Source organism: Eublepharis macularius, chromosome 9 (assembly GCF_028583425.1).
Source record: "Eublepharis macularius isolate TG4126 chromosome 9, MPM_Emac_v1.0, whole genome shotgun sequence".
In the NCBI taxonomy this organism is placed as follows: domain Eukaryota; kingdom Metazoa; phylum Chordata; class Lepidosauria; order Squamata; family Eublepharidae; genus Eublepharis; species Eublepharis macularius.
Genome location: NC_072798.1, coordinates 27,648,719 through 27,670,577, shown reverse-complemented (window position 1 = coordinate 27,670,577; position 21,859 = coordinate 27,648,719). Strand labels below are relative to the sequence as shown.

The 21,859-nt window shown below is 47.2% G+C and overlaps 1 protein-coding gene across 3 annotated transcripts in view; it reads right to left on the bottom strand.

Annotated features, from left to right (window-relative positions):
- SLC37A3 (solute carrier family 37 member 3) overlaps positions 1–20,915 on the bottom strand; it is a 32,668-nt gene extending 11,753 nt beyond the window's left edge. The window contains exons 1-11 of one of the 3 annotated variants that reach the window (XM_054988322.1): positions 20,881–20,915; positions 15,066–15,249; positions 13,383–13,497; positions 10,517–10,609; positions 9,134–9,217; positions 7,061–7,206; positions 5,395–5,491; positions 4,972–5,056; positions 1,706–1,902; positions 1,169–1,310; positions 603–704 (exon numbers count right to left, since the gene is read on the bottom strand). In XM_054988322.1, the coding sequence (XP_054844297.1) occupies positions 603–704; positions 1,169–1,310; positions 1,706–1,902; positions 4,972–5,056; positions 5,395–5,491; positions 7,061–7,206; positions 9,134–9,217; positions 10,517–10,609; positions 13,383–13,497; positions 15,066–15,160 (1,156 nt within the window). In that variant the 5' untranslated portion in view covers positions 15,161–15,249; positions 20,881–20,915. The other 2 variants (XM_054988323.1, XM_054988321.1) reach the window with 2 other exon arrangements.
- Between the last annotated feature and the right edge of the window lie 944 nt (positions 20,916–21,859).

The following is a 21,859-nucleotide window of genomic DNA, read 5'->3' as shown; positions in this document are numbered from 1 at the left end:
ATGCCACTTTCACAGATACTTAGCAGGCTTCAAACCGGAAGCAAGCTGAGAAGCACCACCGTGACCTCATGATAGTTTTACACAACCAAAGACACCACAGCCCTAGCTTCTACTAAAACAACAGCATGGAAGCCTTCAAGCTACACCAAACACTTGGAAAGCAGGTAAGAAAATGCAGGATTTTGTCCAACACAGTGCTCCCAAACCTGCCATGTGTACTATTAGAGCAACTGAATACAACAAAAGTCATCCGACACCGTTTCACAAGCTGTAATCAAAGTTTCATTTTATGTCTGAAATGAATTACGCAGGCTGTAATATGAGCCCCTTTCTTCTCTTGCTCGCTCAAAAGAGCCCATCCAGAGGAACATGCTGTGCATACATGCCTCCTGGAAACAAGATGCTGGACTAGGCAGACCTTTGGCCAGATCCAGCAAGGCTCTTCCTACTTATCAGAACTCCATCCACCTCCCCAAGCCAGGCCTGGTTAAACGCAAAGCATGACCACCACACATGTCTCCTCAATTGTGGATTATAAGCCAGACCTGAACAAGCAGTCTATTCCCCCTCTAAACTCCGCTGAGAAGCAGAAAGGTACTCACGGCTGTATCCAACGAGAGACCCAACAGCCAAGATGAGGCTAATGGCTAGCACCGGAGCTCTTTTCTGCAGCACATCAGAGATTAAGCCTTGGATGGTGCCACCTGCAGAAACAAAGGGAACACCAGCCCTTCAGGTTAGGAATTCAGAAGGCATGGAGGTAGGGGTCAACATCCTTAACAGCCTTGCAACCTAACCTGGAATAAGAGGTCACAACCTCCTAGGAGGTTGCATTCAGACATCGTGAACAAAATCTGGATTATTCTGAGGCTTATGCATTTCTCCCCCTGCCTCTTTTCAACTTCTCCAAGTAGAACAGAGACTGAAGAGGAAGGCTTCAATCTGACCACAATTTGTTGTGACACATAAACGTGGGTACTTCTAACACACTGAGGTTTGTTTCTTGCTGATAAACCAGGATTCTAGAGCAGGGTTGAACTGTGGTTTAGAATTCTGGTTTGAAGGCAAAAAAAAATCTGTTAAAAGCCAGAATTGGGGCTCCCCACCACCCAAGTTTATAGGCCATAGCAAATCCAGGAAATCCAAAGTTGAAGTTTGCTTCGTGTACCTATAATCCCTCCGACGTCGTACCAAATGGAGAGCTTGTCGGCTTCTGCCTCTTTCCATCCAAAGTTGCTGCTGAGGTAGAAGGGCAGCCAGAAGAAGAAGGAGTAGTTCACCAATTTCAGACAGGCGTAGGCCAAGGAATACTGAAATGCACACAAAAGGGAAGGCCATCAGAGCCAAAGAAATGTGAGTGGGTAAAGAGGGGCAGACAGAAATGGGACTGGAAGTGGGAGGGAACCCAGTTCAAATCCCTGCTCTGCTATGAAACTTGCAGAGAATAAACAATGAACAAATGGGAGAACAAACAATGAACAAATGGGAAGCCCTTCTACAGAAAGTGAAGACCATGCAATTTGTATGCAGAAAGGTCTCTCCTGCCCCTGCCCACCCCCCAGTTCATCCCTGACTCCTGAAAGTTAAATACATTTCTCTGTGTGTTAAGAGACACTGGCCAATTCTCACTACATCCTTACTGCACAATTCGCTAGGAAAAGCATCACAGTGCAACGTGTTCAGAAGAAGGTGGAGGAATCCTTACCAGTATCACACCAGGTAGGCAACAAGCCTGGAAAAATCCTATGGCCCTGGGCTGGGGGCTGCTGCTTGGATCTGCTGCCTGGATGGTGTAATTTTGATCGTCTTCATCATAACTGTCATTCCCGCCCATTAAGGGCTCACGGGCATCTTCTTCAGCAGCCCCACCACCATCACCCTCTTCCCCAACTTCTGGGAGGCCTGGAACCCACAGAATCGCAAATTGAAAAGAAAGGCCAACCAAACCCCGCCCCCCCAGCACAAAATCCACGCTTGCTCTTTCGGGTCATCGCTTCTCCCTTCCTATTGGCTCACTTGTCCTCCCCTACCTCAGTCTTCCTCTTGAGTTTAGAAATTCTTCTACTTGCTGTTCTGTGGAGACTGACCAATTTCTACCCTTGTTCTTCTAACGTGCAAAAGTATGATCCTGTCTCATGCTGGCATCAGCTCTGTCTTTCCTGAATGTCTGGCCATTATTGGGGAGACGCTACATATTAGTGCATTTCCTAATCGATTAGGGTTGGACTTCCCAATGTCAAAGATCCACTTCAGTAATTATATCACTTATAACTAAGGCTGCTGGGAAGACTCCTAACTAGAGATGGGCACAAACCGGGAAAATGGTGGTTCGTTGCGGTTCATGGCTCGTCACATTTCACAAACCATGAACCACCATGAACTTGCCCCGTTCATGAACCAGTTCATTTGGTTTGTTGGTTCGTCGCTTCCAGGGCTGCAGAAAGCCCATTCCCCCACCCCACCCCCGTTGCCTGGGTAACAGATTGATCGGCACCAAGCTGTCTGCAGTGACGAATCGAAAAATGAACCATATGAACTGCTCTAAAAATCATAGAGGTTTGTCACAGTTCGTCAGGAATGAGCTCCGACAAACTGCCAGTTCGCGAACCAAAAACCAGCCTGGCTCATGACGAACGTTGGTTCTTATTTCGGTTCATGTCCATCTCTATTCCTAACTGTAGTCTGAGAGTCTCTCTACGCAAGACGCCTGGGCGTGTGTTTGTCAAGTGTCAAGAGATGCAATGTTAGCCAGGAAGTGCAGTTTTAAAGACAGAGCTGGTGGAGATCACTCCAGAGGGGATGGATTTTGTCACAGCCCTCCGCTGCCTCTGATGTGCCAAACTGTCTTTCCTTCCTGAGCATTTACCCTGCCACCCTCACTGCTTAAAACTTTGAATTAACCAAGCCTCAGCAGGTCAAAGGCTCCAAAAAGGGAGACACCAGAGGCAGCAGAGAGCTGTGAGAGAATCTGTCCTCTCCAGAGCGATCTCTACCAGCTCTGTCTTTCAAAACTACGCTTCCCGGCTGACATTGTGTCTCACAACATATGAAGAACATGTGTCAGATATCTTGTGTAGAGAGACTCTTCCTAAAAACTGATTGAGCTCAGTCTTCATACCTCTGGTTTCAACACCTCCACAATTCAGTTCCTCCTCTGCAACTATTTCAGCTTACACTGAAATCTCCCTTGCCTTCAATAACTGCAAGGAACAAGAAATCTGGGCAAACACCTATGCTGTACCAGACCCAGGGTCTCTCCAGCTGCAGCATTCTATCTCCAGCAGTGGGGAATCAGGGAGCAGCTGGACGGACACTTGTTGGGGATTCTTTAGGCTGTTCCTGCTTGGGGCAGGGGGGGGGTTCAACTAGATGGTCTTTAAGGCCCTTTCCAACTCCATGAATCCATGATTCAGTGGGGAGGATCCCATCGAAGACTTTTTCAGATGGAAGAGGAGGGCTGTTTTCACAGGCTCTCCCCTCCTATAGCAAAGCTCTGATTCTCTCATCATGCAGTTCAGCGGGGGGGGGGGCAACCCCAGGAGCAGCATTTCAGGGGGCATTTGGTGGCAAAGGGGAAAGTGACCTCTGCTGGTGGAAATCCTTCTGTCAGCGGATGTTCCCAGCAGGTTTTAAAACAGTGTATTTGTCCACATGAATCCCTACGTGAGGACGGTTAGAACTGCTCAAGAGAAGTTAAAATGGGTGTGTGTGAATTAACCAACTCTAAGTTCAGTGTGAAGAAGAGCCCCTGAATAACCAAGGGCTTGTTCCTCAGCTTTCATATCCAGGATGGCTGTGTAAACATCCATCAATCCCTTAAGTGGGCAATACTGGGCAGTACAGAACACGCGTGCATCGAAAAAGGCACGCACCGAAGTCAAGCTTGTAGGCCCACACAAAGCAAATGTAAAATGGGGTATCTGAGATTACAACCTCAACTACCAACCTTGTTTTAAAAAATCTTGATAGCCTTCAAGGGGGTGTGGCATAAACGTATTGTTCTTACAGGCATCACTGGGGAGCACGGCTCAAGCTAAGCGGGTGGCCTACTGGAGCCAGTCTTCTTAACCCACAACCTAGTTAGGCAGCAAAGTAATTCCAAATCTGGTGTTTCACAGCGGCTAAAAGAACGGAGCTGCGATCTGGGAGGCTGCCAGGTCAAAACCGCTAGAAGCGGCCTTAGCCACTCTCTCTCCACTCTTGGTACTGGTTTACCTTATAGTGCTGAGGAAATTGTTATATGAAGCCCTCGGAACACTTAATAATTGCTATGCTGTTTAGAGCTTTCTTCCTGTGCACAATGCATACCAATCAGCCAGGGAAGGCACTTACACAGAGATCCTATCAAATGCCTTGGCCCTGGCAGTGCACTGACACACTGAACGTATGCAACTTGGGTCCCCCTCTCCAGAAGCATCCTCCCCTCCCCCTGCAATTGCTGCCCCCTCCCCCAGCTGCTGCACAGGAAGTTCTTCCAGGGCGCTTTGGCTGTAGCCATGACAAGGTTTCTGTGCAAATGCATCTCTGGGGACAATTAGGAGCACATAGTATGAAGGAAAACACATGGATGACTGAACTGGTCCTATATCCTTGGCCAGAGAAATGTTCCCACTGCTCTACGTGGCAAATTAAGAATGGGGCTTGAAGGTTTTTTTGCATTTGCAGTGCACTCTTCTGCCAAGAACTTAAAAGCAGTGCTAAGTACGGCTTACAAGAAGATTAGGCCCCAAATCATTCCATAGGGGGAGCAGTTCCCCAAGATCACCAAGTAAGCCGCTTGGCTTAGCAGAAATTTGAACCTCCCAAAGATCCAGCCCTTCTTATGTACTACTGTGCCATGCTGATGGTCAAAATCACAAATTTCAGAGTAATGTGAGTTGGGTGCACAACAAGCTGAGAAACACTACAATACTGGATGCCTGGCCTGTCTGGAAAGAAGCTAAAAGGGGCACGTAATCTACTTTTACTCACCTACTTCTTTGGGAGAAGTCACAAGGCCAAAGAAGACAATGACTCCGCCAGCAAACTGTACCGATGCTGTCACCAAGAAAGCATACTGGAACGAGGGGGAGAAGCACAGACACATCTCTTATTCGCAGCTCTTCCATACCTCATCTTAAAATAATCAATCGGATGCCTCCTTTTTAAGTACTGCAGGTGCACTTCCAGGCTTTCTACACAGCCAAACTGTTGTACAAATTCCTTCCCAACAACTCCGTGAGAGATCTCCAAATCATTAGCAAAGAGGGTGCACCGCGCACCATGCAAGTTTGTTTTTGTAGCACAACTTCTTAGCGTATTTTTCCTTAGCAAAGAATGATGGGTATACAGTAACCACAGAAGGCGACCTGCCCCAATCCATGCAGAGGAGAAGAGGCAGGAAGCTCCACCCACCTCATAGCCATACTGCAGAACCGAGGACGCGAGGAATGCTCCCAGGATGTTGCCAACTGATGCACAGGCACTCCAGAGGCCAAACACAAAACCCCTCCTGGGAGGCAAAAGACAGAGACAGGAGTGAGTTGGGCAAACACTGGGAAGGGAAACTGACCATCATCACTGCCAACAGACTGGAAGTGAGGTTACATGAGTGAGCAAGAAAGCACAAAGATTCCTCTTTTCTTGTGTGTGTGTGTGTGTCGAGGGAGGGAAGAACCCCATAACAATCACTACTGACAAGAAGGCACAGCCCCAATACAGAGTCCAAATGGATAGGGCAACAGGGTGGGTGGGCTGCGATGTTAACGGGACTTAAGAGAAAAAAATAATCAATCATTTTGAGCATGGGTTAATACATGCCTCTAATTTCAAGCCCAAAAAGACTGCTGCCACAGGTATCAAGAGTCTGGGGAATACCAGCCTAGACTGCGTGCTGGCAGTGTTGACAACCAAACTTGCACACCTGAGATTGCCACTCATGCAAATAACATTTTCTGTCGTCAATACTCATGGTTATGTTTGAGGCACATAAAGATCTACACCTGCAGAACACCATTGATCCGATCTGCACTATAGAATGCAGGGCATATTCAGAATCCTCTCTATTGAATCTTAACTTAGCCCTTAATGCATCGACCAAAAACTGCACACGCACTGTTTGTATATTTGACTTTCTCCGATGATAAAAACAAGGACAGGACAAGCATCAAGCTGATATCTGAAAAACCAGTATTAGCTTGTGCAACATGGAATGAGTTTACTAAAAATACATCTTCAAGGGTGTGAAGCTCAATGCAGAACTCTTTTCTCAAGAAACTTTTCAAAAAAATTCTGGTTTTCTACCTGATCAGAATGCAAAGCGGCTATCACATTGTTCTCTCCTCCTCTACTTTACCCCTACAACCACCACCTTGTGAGGAAGGTTAGGTTGAGAGACCATGAGAGATCCAGGGTCACCTAGCGAGTTTCCATGGCAGGGCCAAGACAGAAACCCGGTTATACCAAGTCCTAGTCTCACCCTCCAGCCGCTATACCTAGGATTCCCAGGTTCCCTGTCGGAGGGGGGTGGATCCAGGACTTACCTGGTGTAATGTCCTCATGCATGCGCAAATGCACGCTCCTGATGAGGTGCGATGATGTCACTTCCGGGAAGTGACACCATCATGCCAGCTACAGGCATGTTCCCGCACTTCACGCTAAGCCAATTCAGCCCATTTGGGACCAACACAATGACATCACTTCAGGAAGTTACATTGTCGCACCCCACTGGGAGCATGCCTGGTGTGAGCTTTCCAGGTTGCCTGCCAGTGGTGGGCAATGGCCTGGGGGTTTGCCATCTCCCACCAATGGGGCAAATCCCCGGACAACTATCCACCACCGGCAGGCAACTGGGAAGTCTAACTATATCACACTGGCTACATTATATGAAAACATTTTTTTTAGTACCAGTTTCCTCTCAGTCAATGAAAGGAGTAATTTGGACAGGGAGAATATGCGTTTAAGAGTAAACATATATGTCCCTTGGCATAGTTTTTGATAATTAAAAGTCTCTCTCTCACACACACAAACAGGAGACGCAGTGCACTACTAATAAAAAGGTGGGGGGTGGTAATCAACATACCCAGCTTTGCCAAACCAGTTTCCCATAACAGCCACAACGCAGGGCCATCCAGTGGACTGCAGCAAGCCATTCACGATCCACAGGCAGCAGTAAAACCACTTGTTGTAGAAATGCAGCCATTCAGAGACAGTACCAAAGACGAACACCTGGGTAGAAAGAAAGGAGCACTCTAAATACTGGGCTTAAAGCAGCCCGGCAACACAAGCCCACCAGTTGCTAGTCCACAAGAATATCTTTAACTAGCCTGCTCGCCCAAGCATACCTATATTCTTCATTGGTGGCTTAAAAGAAAATTATGCAGCACAGCTTTTTGTAGAAACTTCTTTGCCTGGACGGCCGGAAGCAATTCCTGCTCGGCAAGAAAGTGATTACGCATAAGCCTTGATTAAGGGCAAGATTGAAAACAGAAAGTATGAAGGAACCAGAATTAAAATGCTTTCAAGCCTAAAAGGAAGGGGAAATGTCTGGAACAGGGGCTGTTGTACAGATGATGGTAAGTCCTTACAGCTTGCTTCCAGAATCCATTTGGGCAACAGCACGCTACTATCTAAACACATAGATGGGGGGAAGAATACCCAACATTTTCAACGTGCCATGGCGACCTGGCACTGGGGTTTTCCTAGGCAAGCAAAGAGTTGAGAGTTGCAGTATACAGAAAGGTGCAAGCTTTCAACTGACCCAGGTTTAAATTTGAAGATTCAAAGAGGTCTCGTTGCACAGCAGAAAGGCACAGCAGATTTGCAAAAGCCTGCCTGAAGAACAAGGTTGCCTTTGGTGCCAGTGGAATTAAAGCTATTTATTTACATTATTTATAGTTCACCTTTCTCACTGAGACTCAAGGCGGATTACACAGTGTGAGTCAGTACAGTCAATATCAAAGTAATGGGCACATGCATGCAAATTTGCAGAGAGCTGAAGAAATGCTGAAACACAGCATAAGCGATTTTTTATTTATTTATTGACTTTTATTCCGCCCTCCCCGCATTTCCAGCAGGCTCAGGGCCTGACATACTAAACAACATAGGAACAACTGACATACTAAACAACATAGCAACTACCCCGTAGGATCACAGTCTTAGCAATAATAGTGCAGTCTATAGTCCATCAGTATTTACAGCAACAGTAGTAAAGTCTGTGGTCCCTCCTTACCCTTTTACTGATGGGTTTCCTATCCCTTTACTGATGCATCTCTTTGAGACCACTTCCTTACAGTACAGCCCTCCTATACGAGCAAAAAACCCTCTTGAATAATTCAGTTTTGCATCGTTTGTGGAAGGCCAGTTGAGTGGGAGCTTTTCAAACCTCCCCAGGTAGGCCATTCCATCAAGTGGGGGCCACCACAGAGAATGCATGCGTACAGGCAGCTGTTGATTTTGCCCATGTGGAAGTTGCCACCTGCAGAGGGCCCTGTTCATTGCATTATACATTACATCGTGCTGTGTTTATTCCATTGCTTTCCAATTCCACGATCAGTGAGATTACATTGTCTGTAGTATGTTACATATTGCTCTGCTCTCCACTCCAGTTTTGTAACCCCTGCTTTAATGTATGTATTATAACCTATTTTAGTATGATGTTCTCCAATTTTGTTTACAGTCACCATGGAGTGGTATGCATGTTATGTTTTGCTGGTTGCATGTACTACCGTGAGCTTTGCTTTCAGCTGTAATCCTCCTCAGATCTCAGCGAGAAAAGTGAACTAGAAAAGACAGAAAGAACTGGCATGCCAAACTCAAGTAAAGCAGCCATCTTGTGTATTAGCTGGTTCCTATTAACCAGCTCAAGTATTACTGTGTCTGAAATCATGGAGTGTTAGGGGGACACTGTACAAACTAAAGATTTTTCTTGACCAGTGGTTGCAATTAGCAACCCACAAATCATAAAAACTTAGATTAAGTTTATACATTCAAGTTAGAAGACTAAGAATCACAGGTTTCTCTTTTTAAAACACTCATTCCTAATTCTCATTACTTAAATACAAAGCTAAGGAAATTCTTCTCCAAGACAAACAAGGGCACTTAGGCACTGTAAATCTCTTCTCCACTTGGACAGAGCCAAAGTTTCCCAACTTACCACTAATGCAGAAGAGCACATGCCAAACGACAGGACCCAGCGCATATTCAGACGATCCCCAACGATCCCACTGACAAAGAGCCCCTAAAAAATCACACACATTTATTTTAGTGTTTAAGCACCTGACAAACAGGTTCTTGCCCATGAACGATAAATTTTAGTCTTATACCCTTTGGTGCCTTTGTTCCATAAGAACCAATACAAGGCAAGTCCTTAAAATCATATTTTAGTTGAATGCTGTCTGCAAGACCCACATTTCAGACACCGGTTTTTCTCTGAGCCAGGGTGGGACAGCAATTATAGTGTTGGTCTGGGACCTGAGAGATTCGGGCTGAAACTTACTGGATGACCCTGGGCCAATCGCACACTCTCAGCCAAGCCTCACAGGGTTGATGTCAGAGTAAAAATGGAGAAGGGCACCGTTCCCCAAAATAGTACCTGCCCCATTTCAAGAAAGCCAACAAAGCCCTTGCCCAATGGAGCTCGTGGCTGGAAGTTGGTTTCCACCATGAAGCAGCTGCTGCTGGAGGAACAGGTAAGGTGCAAGCCTCCCTAAGTTGCAGGCTTCATGTCAGGGATGAAAGTAAATGTGAATCTTTTGGTCCATGGTAACTGCACATGTGGCTCTCCGTTAGCCACAGAGTGAGTACCACTAGGTGAGTGTCAGATTAGGATCTGTGAGATCCAGGGTTTGAATACCCACTCTGCCATGAAAGCCTGCTGGGTGATCTTAGGCCATTCACACACATTCAGCCAACCTCCCAAGGTTGTTGTGAGGATAAAAAGGAGAAGAGAATGTTTTCACCACTGGGGTGAAAGGTGGCGTATAAATGAAGTAAATAAACAGAGACAGAGGGCCACTTGCCCAAGTGCACCCAGCAACCCTCATAGGTGAGTGGGGAATGGTCTCCCCAGTCTCCCCAGTCCTAGTCTCCCCAGTCCTAGCTCAGTCCTAGTCCTAGTCTCCCCAGTCCTAGCTCCCCAGACCCAAGTCTCCGCAGTCCTAGCTCAGAGTTCTACCTACACCCCCCAGATACCCACGGTTTTGGGCAACAGCTTAGATTCAAAGGCCATTTCTACCCTTCTAAAACTCCTTCAAGCTTCCACTTTCTCCTACTCTGGCAGCGGACTCCAGAGTTTGACTCCCAAATGGCAGCAGCAGCGGCCCATCTTTGTTCTGCTGTCCTATCAGAAGATCTTCTACACAGTCCTGAGGGCAGCTTTTATATTAATGGATCACAAACCAAGACCACTGTGAATTCTGTGCAGTTTCCTGGGCTTTGTTGGTTGGAGACGCACAAAAGTCCACAGGTAACAAAAGGAAGAGCTTCCCCTTCGGTGCTTTCAGGCTTGTACTTTTGTATGGAAGGAAGTTCTACCCACCACAGCATAGGAGAATAGGAAGATGGTGTCAAGCGTCCCAAGGAAAAGCGTGGCTTCTCCGATGTCAGGAAATAAATGGCTGCTGTTCCACAGCTGCAGGGAAAACAAACAGAACCAATAAAGCCATTGGACCATAAATTTGCTGGCAGGATAAGCTATCTTCACGCCAGCAAATGAACCACTGCAGGCGTCAAAAACTTGCAACTTTATCTCTTCAGTATTGATGTGTGGCCCTTGCCAAGAGGCCAGTCAGTCAAAAAATACAAGCTGTCACCACTGCAACTCTGACTCCTGCCACTAGAGGGCAGGCAGTTTGTACTTTGGTTAAAAACAGTCACAGCTCCAAAGGTTCGGTTAAGATGTCCCTGGCTCGTTTTTCACGAGAAACGTTTTTATAAATATGAACAGCATGAATCATCTGCAGGCCCTTGTTGTGGGTACTTAATGCAAGAAGGCAACTTGCATGAAAATGCAACAATAGGAAGCATTTTGAGAGCACGTCAGTGAAAGGGACACAGCTCAGTGGTTGAGCCCATGCTCTGCGTGAAGAGGGTTCTCAGGTTCAAGCCCTGACCTCTCCCGCTCAAGGATCTCAATGGAGCAAGTGCTGGGGAAAAATTCTCTCTCTCTCTCTCTCTCTCTCTGTCTCACTCTCTCTCTCTCTCTCTCTCTGCCAGGGACCCTGGAGAGCCACTGCCAGTCAGAGCACACCACACTAAATGGGATGGAGCAATGGTCTGATGGTACAAGCTCAAATTTGCAAAGTAAATAATCAAAACCAGGGGAACAAGGCTGGTGCAGCTGCAGGGGTCCACCACCCAACCAGAGCAGATGCAGACATGAGCAGTGGTACAAGTTCACTACTCCCTCTTCACACCCTTCCCAGGAACCCCATTAGTTCCACATCTTACTTCAGGGTGCAGCAGGGACATTGGGTTTAGCTCCACCTCAGCTGGGCTCCTCAGCTTCTCTAGGGTCCCAGATTGGCCTGAATCCTCAGCCTGAGACACCTTCTCACCAGTTTGGTGAGTGGCAGGACTCTAATCTGGAGAGCCAGATTTGATTCCCCACTCCTGCGTTGGAAGCTAGCTGGGTGACCTTGGGTCAGTCACAGCTCTCTTAGCCCCACCCACCTCACACGATGATTATCATGAAGATAATAACACACTTTGTAAACTGCTCTGAGTGAACGTTAAGTTGTCCTGAAGGGTGGTATATAAATCAAATGTTATTATTATTATTTTGGCTCTGGGCCTCTCCATGTTAGGGTTGCCCCCTCTTGAATGGTGCCTTCTCCCACGCCTGCCAGCCTTGCCCGAGCCTCCTATGCCTCCCTAGTTCCTTGTCAAGGAAGATTCCAGTTCCTAGAGAGTTCCTAGAGCCAGGAGGAATCCTAGAAGGCAGGAGGTTCGGAAGGCAGCCAACATATAAGTTCCTTTCCCCTTTGCCGCAGTGCAGAGGGGCCAGTGTTTACCAGAGTAAATGTTTAACCGACCCAAGGTTACTTCTTTATGTTTGCCTATTTGGAAGTCTTGTAAACTTCCCTAATTCAGGGACAAGGGGCGAGATTATGATGTCTAGGAATAAGTAGGGTCTAGTCCATGTTCAACATCATAATTCCTTTGGCCAGAATCTGTGTGATGTAGACTGCAGCACATGGAGATTAGCCACCTGGAAGCTGCCCCTAGGGTTACAGCGGATGGATATATGCCAATGTCATTGTGGCAACCGGAAACAGGGCTGGGCTGAGTCAAAAGATACAGCCAGGAACCATTTCAGCACCACCCTTCTTTCCTTTTCAACGAAGAAGGAAGCTCTGAAAGGCAGCACCACCACCCACCTGAATGAAAGCAGGGAAAAACCCTTGCCAAGCAAACTACTCATGCTGCAGAATCAGATGCCCTAGCTTCCCCAGGACTTCGCCCCCATCAAACTGTGGGCCAGAAATCACATCTGAATGCTCTGCTATAAAAATAATTCCTTGCATGACAAAAACTAGCACGGTCAAGCTTCTAGGATAGCCTTCTCCTTGACTTGCTGGCTTTCTATGCACACAGAGTTTCTTTCAAGGTAGCATTCAAAAATGTATTCCTATAACCTGCACAGAGATCAAGATGAGTAGCAAATTCTGTTAGTCGTATAGGTGCTACTGGACTCTTGCTCTTTTCTACCGTAACCTGCAGTCTGACATGGCACAGGCCAAGAACAAATATATGTACGTATCACTACGTTTTCTGTGATTCCGTTGCGTATAGATCATTTACAACCGCAATCAGTCAGAGCCAAAGAAATATTATCCAGCTTTTAAAATGTTTTTTGTATCTCAAACCCCTTCATCCCATTGTTGAAAAGCGTCAGAGGATTTTAAGTATGACAATATTTGCAGGGCTCTGGGGGAGAGCATTATTACAGCTAACAATGGAAGCCTTGGGCCAGCCTGACCCCCAATTTGTTTATTTAGAAAAATTTCAACACATCTTCCACTGAAGTATTCCCAAGGAAGGCCACAATGAGGTCATCCAACAGGAAAGGCAATCAAATAGTTCCTGGCAGCCATGTCAAGAAATAATTATGGCTCCGTTTGGCGTAACCCAAAGTCAAAGGCCGATTAATTGTGAGAGACATTTAAACAGACGGGGCTCCAACCTTTCCAGAGGGAGAAGCTTTCCACACTGTGAAAGTGATAAAAGAAAAAGTTCTCTCAGGCATCACCTGGAATTTCGTAGCCGGTGGCGTTCACATTTAGGCCCCTTCACATATTCCATCCTGATACAGGGGCTGCCCACTGCTTACTGGCTTGCTGCCCCCACTACCCAAGAGGTCAAGGCTGCAGCTTTAGCTGGCCCATACACCTGAACGCCCTCACCTCATACGGCTGAAGCTGGAGGGCGGTGTCGTTAAGGCAGGAGGGAGTCCACTGGCTGGAGATGCTGACCTTGACGTTGCTGAAGGTTTTCCTGGAGGCATGCAGCAGAGAGTAGCTGGAAATGAAGAGAGAGACAGAGAAGAACATCACCCACAGGGTATTTCCTTTGGGCTGCACAAAACACTGCCTGATTTTCGGAGACACCCCACTCCCGTGCTCTTTGTTCTTAGCAAAAGGTAATTTTGATTTCAGGGAAACTGGTTCCAAGAAGGACTACACACTCCCCTACCCCAAATATTGCCTCTTTCCACACAATGCAGAGGGGGTGGGAAATACATCCTCCCAAATCATTCACGCGAGGTAGCAGGGTGGCCGAGATGAGAGAGCATTTTTACAAAGCTTATTAGCCCTCCTTGTATTAAGAAGTCCAAGGGGATATTAGCCCAGCAGAGCAGAAAGGCTGCTCAGACGGCAGAGGCTGCATATCTACACAGGCCACCACTGCACCCTACCTTGCATTTGTCCAAATGGGCATCTCATCATTCAGCCAACCTCTTGTCTGACCCTTCTTCCACCTGCCAGCCAACCTGCCCCCAATAAGCCTCCTTCCATGACATGACAGAAGCAAGATCTGGATGGGGCCCCTTATCAGCCGTGCCCCAAGAGGCACCCCCAGAGGCCTGGCATAGAAGGCGCCTCATAACCTGGCGGAAAGGAAGGCTTCCCTTCCCCCAACCAAACCCACCAGCTGCTGCTGCTGGAAGAGAAGGGCCTCATGTGGAGCAGCGGAATTCACTCCCTGGGGGAATCCCAGAACAGCACAGGTGACGTCCTCCATATCAATGTCACAACGGAAATTGGAGATCCTAAGCACACACCAATACCCTCACGCAGAACCACTGCCTGTGTCTATTTAGGGCAGACTTTCCCAGTAGTTTCCTGCTCAGCCACAATGTTGGGATATAACATAAAAGCAGCACTGAGTTCTGAACATGTTTCAAACCATGCCCAGACTAGCAATTCTACTGAAAGTTCAACCAGGAGATGTTAGCACAGGCATCAAAGCACCTTAGCACACACACACAAGAACCACTGAACAAAAGCCAGGCAGGTGTCAGAAATCTGTGTTTAGACAGATTTGGTGTGAGAGCCAGTTTGGTGTAGAGGTTAAGAGTGCAGGACTCTAATCTGGAGAGCCGGGTTTGATTCCCCACTCCTCCACTTGAAGCCAGCTGGGTGACCTTGGGCCAGTCACAGCTCTCTCAGAGCTCTCTCAGCCCCACCCACCTCACAGGGTATTTTGTTGTGGGGATAATAACAACATACTTTGTAAACCACTCTGAGTGGGCAATAAGTTGTCTTGAAGGGCGGTATATAAATCGAATGTTGTTGTTGTTGATATTATCATTATATTTTTACTCTGCTTTTCTCCCCGATGGGGACCAAAACATCATTGTTCTCCCCGTGCTGTGAGGTGGATTAAGCTGAGAGAATGACTGGATCAAGACCAGCCAGCAAGCTTTGATGGCCGTGTGAGGATTCAAACCTGCCCCCCCTCCCAAATTCTACCCCCAACTCTAGACACACTGGGGACTTTGGACCGCCTCTCCCTCTTTCACATCAAACTCGCCCCGTAGAATCTTACTCGAAGGCTACCGTGCAGATCTGAACACAGCCACCCACCTGAAGAACGTGAGCAGGAACACGGCAACATGGTGATGGGTGAACTGTGGCACAAGGACCCTGTTTGCAGGCTGCCGCCTTAAAGATCCTGGCATAGCTTTCCTTCTGGTTTCCCCCCGACTTCCCCCCCCCAGGCCACTCTGCCTTTAATGCTGGAATGTGGCTCACGTCATCTTTCTTCTCCCTAAAAAGAAAGGGGGAGAATCAAGGAGGAGAAATCATTCACCAAAGTCGTTACGGTCGCAACCCTACACACGTTTTCTAGAGAGGAAGCCCCAGCTAACAAAACGGGACTCACTGCAGCGTAACCACAGTTGGGAGCAGAATGTAAGGCCAACACCTTCAGCTGGAAGTAATTCAGATGCTGTGCACCATTTCACCAATCTACTTCAAGCTACACTCACCCAAACAGAGGTACCCATAAGGTGGTTCTCTTCCACACATTATCCAGCAGAATGTGCCTTCTGTACGGCGCACACTCTCCAAGCACCGTATGCTCTCCTTTCAACTCGCACAGAGAAGCATGTCCCGTGCCATTAGGAGAAAGAAGTCCCAGAAGTCTCCTCTGCTCTGGCTCGAAGTCAGCCAGCGGACTGGCTGCCACAAGGAACAGAAGTTACCAGGCACAGTCTTACCACAGAGAAACAATAACCAGTGGCATCAGCTGCAGTGCGCCACGCTTCCCAAACTAACTGGTTTGCCCCGGCATAGGTTTGCGACCAGGAAGCATGTTTCCCCCCCTGACCCAAACCTGCTTTGCTATGATGTTCTGGGAAAGACTGCAGCAAAGCTAGGATGGCTGCCATGTGGACAGGAAAGTCTGGATTTTCCTACCTCCATCTCCACACTGGCTCTTTCAGCCCCACCCCCAACACCCGTGTGCTGGCCCCTTCAACCCCCACCCCAAATTCAAGAGGGCTTTTTTGAAGTTTTTAAAATTAGTATTTAGTATAATGGTATATTGCCATTTTGTTTTAAAAGATCTCCAAAAAGAAGCCCTCCAGTAGTGGGGGGTGGCCACCGTGGGGTCTGGAGCCGGGAAAGCAGAGCATTTGGAAGCCCTGTGGCTACTGTGCTGCATCTGCAGTGGCAACAGGGAAACCCCAACAAACCCCATGTGGAAAGGGCCTACGGCTGCTGCTTCCGCACGTCTGAGCCTCACTCCAGGCTACATTCAGCTCTTGAAAAGAGGCCACTCCAAGCCAGAGGCTCAGCTGCTGATAATCTCGAGCCTTTCTGGAGGTAGAGATCATAGGCAAACATACATGGAAACAGGGGCTTAAGCCAGCTCTCACCTTCCCGTGCTTATCTATGCCTTCTTTATCTCTGCTTTAATGTCTTCCCCGAAAGGGTAAAGGACAAGGGAAAACCACTGCTTGTTTATAAAAGGGTACAGGCCACCTTTCAACAATTCTAAAAGCAATGTGCAGAATAAAAATTATACAACTACTTTGAAAAACAGGACAGCAACAACACAAAAGTATTAGAGCTGTGGGTGACAAACGTTTTCCAGAACCCCCCCCCCCAGGACCCCAAAAAGCTATTCTGGAGGAAAATACATTCCGTTTTTTAAAAATAAAATGTTTGCAAAACATCAGGCAAGGTGGTGAATCTCACGGGAAAGGGCACCCCATGGCTTTGGAGCCACCACCCAAAAAGCCCTGTTATGCATATGCAGAATAGAGCCAGGTCTCATGAGCTCAAATTATAAGAAAGTTTTGGCCAACAAAGACAAAAGACAGGGAAAGGCACCCACCACCAGCTCTTTCTTCACTGCATGCACAATTTCCTGTCCTCTCCAGCTTTTTGTGCCTATTGGGGAAAGAAACTTGAGCGTTCGCAGCAAGTGGAACTCTCCTGCAGTAGGAGTGAACTCCCATAAGAAGCAGAACAGGTCGCCAGGCTTTCCCGTTCACCTCTCAGAAAGTTGGGGGGGGGGGCCAGAAAGAGAGCCACCTGCCTCTGTGCACACATGCACATACACACACATTTGGTCTCAAGAAATGCCCCACAGCAACAAAAAGAGGGGAGAGGTCTGGATCTCAGATAGATGGAGCAGAGAAGTCATGCTGTGATTTCAAGCTCAAGGTCAGATCGTTATCTGCCATCTGGACAAGCCCCGCAGCATCCTGGCCACAGGATCGGAATGTTGAGTCTTTGCAATACAGAAAGCAGGTCCAAGCTTTTATGTATTTGTTTGTTTACATTTGTATTCCGCCCTCCCCACACCAGCAGGCTCAGGGCGGATCACATCTATAGACATTAAAATTACAAGCACAATTTCAAACATAATAAATACAATATAAATATTTAAAAACAAACACAAGCAGCACAAACAGTTCATTAATCCATTTCCAAACGTCACTGAAAAGTAATTAAAGAAGGAGACTTCTTTTTTGGAGGTGGATGTTCTAATAGGGGGGCCCCATTCTACCCTATTTTGGCTGACAGAGGCCCTACCCAGCATCAACCAAATGCCTGGTGGAACAGCTCTTACAGGCATGGTGGAATGATAACAAATGCCACCAGGCCCTGGTCTCATTAGACCGAGTGTTCCACCAGGTTGGAGCCAGGACCAAAAAGGCCATGGCCCTGGTCAACGCTAGGCAGGCCTCCCTGGGGCCAGGGATCATTAGTAGCTGTTTATCACTAGATCGAAGCATCCTGGCTTCCAGGAGTCAAGGCACAACTGAAACACTGTTCTTCACTGAGTTGCTGATCATTTCATTTTACAAAAGCACCCCCCCCCCAGTAAAGCTTTCCTTACTGAACTAATGGTTGCCCAGCACAAAACTGATCCCGAAGAGCACAGGTGCAGCTTGAGAAAGCTCTGAATCTTAAAAGGGCAGAAGGCCTCACTTGGGGAGGTGCTCCATTGGAAAGGTTCTGTAATTTCCTCCTGGCAAACAGCAGAAGCCTCTTCTCTGCATGAAGACCAAGCCAGGAAGATGTTGTCACAGCAACAAGCGCAAGCAGGTTATGCACTCCGTACATGGGAGCCTGGGGCTCAAGATGGAATCCTCAGACTTGGGGCCATGTGACCAACTCAGCCACAGGCTAGCAGATGCCCCCAACATTCGCTGACTTCTGTTTTAGCAGAGTGAGCCAGCCAGCAAAGCACAGTGGTTAGGCGTGAGAGCCATCAAGAGCCCAATTCAATTCTAATCTCAATTATTTCGACCTTAAGGAAGCCATTATTCCCGCAGAGTCTCTCCCCAACCAATCTTCACTATGCAGAGAATAATACCTGTGAAGAAGAGTGAGCATCCCAAAGCCACTCAGTGAATTGCAAGGTTATGTCAGTATTTGAACCGGAATCATTCGGCTTCCAGTCCAGCACTTTATCCACTATACCACAATGACAAGAGAACCCAGTGAAATTAACTAACAAGTTAACTTCAAGTAACATGTCATGCAACTGCAATCTCTTGGAGCACAACTTTTGTTTATGCCATTCTCTGAGCACTAAAGTTCAAACTTGCAGATGAAGCCCTGGAAGCCCTGCAACAACAACTGTAATGCTGCCAGACATCTGTTGACTTGGAATGAGTTAGTTCCATGAAACTTGGGTACAGAAAGTCTTGGCGTTCAGTCACCACAAGCCACGTATCAAGAAGGAAAGTAAACAATCGGCACTTCCAGTATATAGTTTTGCAGGAGGCAACAGAGATCCTGCCAAGAATGAGCAATAGAGGTGATTGGGTTTAGGTTTCATGTATCATTGAGATGACTGCTGTAGTGGATAACTATAGATTTAGATGATTGTAGTCCATGTCTTATGTTTTTTGAATTTATTAATTGATTTTTTTAAAATGAGCAATAGGAGGAGAGATCTCCCACTATTTATATAGGCAACTATAGTATATACTCATTAGCTATAACTACAGTCAGCCCCAGTGCAGATACAATTCTAAGCCAACTGAGAACATATGAAGCTGTCTTATACCAAACCAGGCCACTGGTCCATTTAGTTCAGAGTTGTATATTCTGACTGGTAGTGACTCTCCAGGGCCCTGAGCACAGAAAGGTCTCCCACAGCACCTGTCACTCAAGAGCTTTCAGCTGCCTATGCCAGGTATCAAATGTGGGACCTTCCAAATGCAAAACACACAATTAGCCATTGAGCCATGCCTGCTCCCCATATGCCATAGTTATGGTAAACCATGAAAGGAACAGAAATGTGCTTACAAGAGAATTCTCTTGATACGCAAGAGAGCAGAGAGAACATGGTGAAGAAAGGAGTGCAGTATTTCGGAGATAAGGAAATAAGATGCTCCTACTGCATGATCATCAGCAACAAAAAACTGGGCACACAACAGTGCGAATGAAATTTACACCAAAGGTATTTTCTACTTCCTGTGACTTAGCCAGGCAGTTTAATTAGGGAAGTAGTACTGTAATCAGATTTGCAAAGGATGTCTCTGGTTTCCTAGAAGGCTGGAGAGCACCAAAATATGGACATTCCTTAGCAGTAAAGGGCTGTTGTTAAGAATATTAAATCACTATGTATCTTTCTATCAAAGTTCTCCCATAACCTAACATTCTACAGCATGTTCAATACAGAATAACTCCAGAGTTGCCTATGTGTTTTTTTTAACTTCCCCTGCTGTTTCAGCCATTTCGAACAGTATCTGAAGCCATAGTAAACAACACCGCACCTGCTGATTTCCAGCTTGGCAAGCTGCTGTTAAAGGCACAGGAGCCGAGTCAGAACTGTTACACAATCTTAAGTAAATAAAAAAGGAGTCTTGTGGCACTTTCAAAACTAACAAGCTTATACTCTTGATTAAGCTTGTATGGGCTAGAAACTACTTCCTCAACCTGACTTCCAAGTAAACATGCAAAAAGCTGATCAAGTTGGGTAGCTGTGTTAGTCTACCTGTAGCAGTAGAAAAGAGCAAGAGTCCAGTAGCACCTATAAGACTAACAAAATTTGTGGTCAGGTAGGAGCTTTCATGAGTGACTGCTCACTTCTTCAGGGGGGTGGGTTGGCCATCAAGTCACAACTGATCTATGGCGAACGCAGGAGTTTTCCAGGCAAGAGACAAACAGAGCCGGTTTGCCCTTGCCGAGCTCTGTGTAGCAACCCTGGACTTCTCTCGTGATCTCTCATACAAGTACAAATCAGGGCTGACCCTACTTAGCTTCCATTTGATGGGAATGGGCTAGCCTGAGCTATCCAGGTCAGGACATACATAGCTAGAATACCCAGAAAATATAACTAAAAATAAGCCCTGTTCATTAAAAAAGCACACACATTAAATACCTAAACAGTTCCATAAGAGGAGGCCTGCTGGGTCAAACAACGCGTCTAATTACTCCCTCAACCTGCACTGTACCTTTGCACCTTGATGCCCTCCCTTGCAACATCAGCCCCACCTTCCTGGTAGGATAAAAAGGCTCAGGGATCTCCCCTCCTCCCTGAATGTGAAATAAGGGAGATTTGACTCTCGAAAGCTCATACTCTGGAAATCTCATTTGTCTCTAAGGTGCCGCTGGACTACAATCCTGCTGTCCGTCCACCTGTTTCCCCGCACTGGCCAGTCTGATACTTGCAAGTAGCCCACCCGTAGGGCAAAGCAATAACCACCCTGCAGCTGGCACGCAGCGGGAGACTGCCCCAGACGCGTTTGGCTACCGTGGCTAAGGGCTGCCCTCAAGCAGATGGCCTTGAAGCGCGCAAGAACAGGGCGGCCTGCGCCTTCCGTCCCCCCTCCAGCAGATGCGCCCCATTCCCCAGCTCGCCCCACCTCAGCGGGACCCGCCACCGGTTATCTCCCCGCGGCCTCAGACCCTCCACGTAAACGCGGCTCACCTGCCTGCATTGCCAAGGCAACTTCCAGGAAATCACATGACCCGCCTTCTTCCGAGCCAGCCCCGCTCCAGCTCCAGCCCCCCTCCCCTTTCTCCTGATGCACGCTGGGAATTGTAGTCCACTCCCCCCAAATTCCTGCTTACTGTTTCCCCGTTCACAGTTCGATTCTATGCGGCGTTCCTAAACCCACGGAGTCCAAAGGCGCGGGTGCAGCCAGCTGCACAGAGTTATTATGGACACAGCCCCTCTTGGACCTTCCAACTGAGAAAGATTGTCTCTTCACACGCCGACTGGTGCCCTTTCAACCCACTTCCAAGGCACTTTAGCTATCGTTTGCATTTTCCCCGTTTCATTGAAAGTGAATTGAAAGTGCGTGTGTCAAAGCAGCATGCTGCTGTTATTTATTCGCCACGTAGTGTATAAAGTCTTTCTCGTTTAAGCTGGGACATACTTCTGCGTAATAGATCCAGAGGAGTTAGCCGTGTTAGTCTGTAGTAGCAAAACAGAAGAGTCCAGTAGCACCTTTAAGACTAACCAACTTTACTGTAGCATAAGCTTTCGAGAACCACAGTTCTCTTCGTCAGCATCTGACGAAGAGGACTGTGGTTCTCGAAAGCTTATGCTACTGGACTTTTTTCCATTTTACTTCTGCGTAAATATGCATAGATCGGGTTTTAATCGTCCCATCCTTTTAGCTCTCAAGCTCTGGTGCATTTAAAGTTCAGAAATCCAGCTGCAGAAGCAGCCTCCCCATTGGTCCAACCTGTTGTACTAACGTGTAAGTTTTCGACCCTGACAATGTATTCATCAATAAGAATGAAAAGGTCGCCGTGGTTTGAAAGCACCGGTCTGTGTAACTGTATAAATCTAAACCGCAGTGAGTAATTACAGTTTTCACAGAACATTAAATACCAATTTTACACTGTATGATTAAAACGCTTCTCGCAGGCTACAAAACAGTAGAGTCCAGTAGCATCCT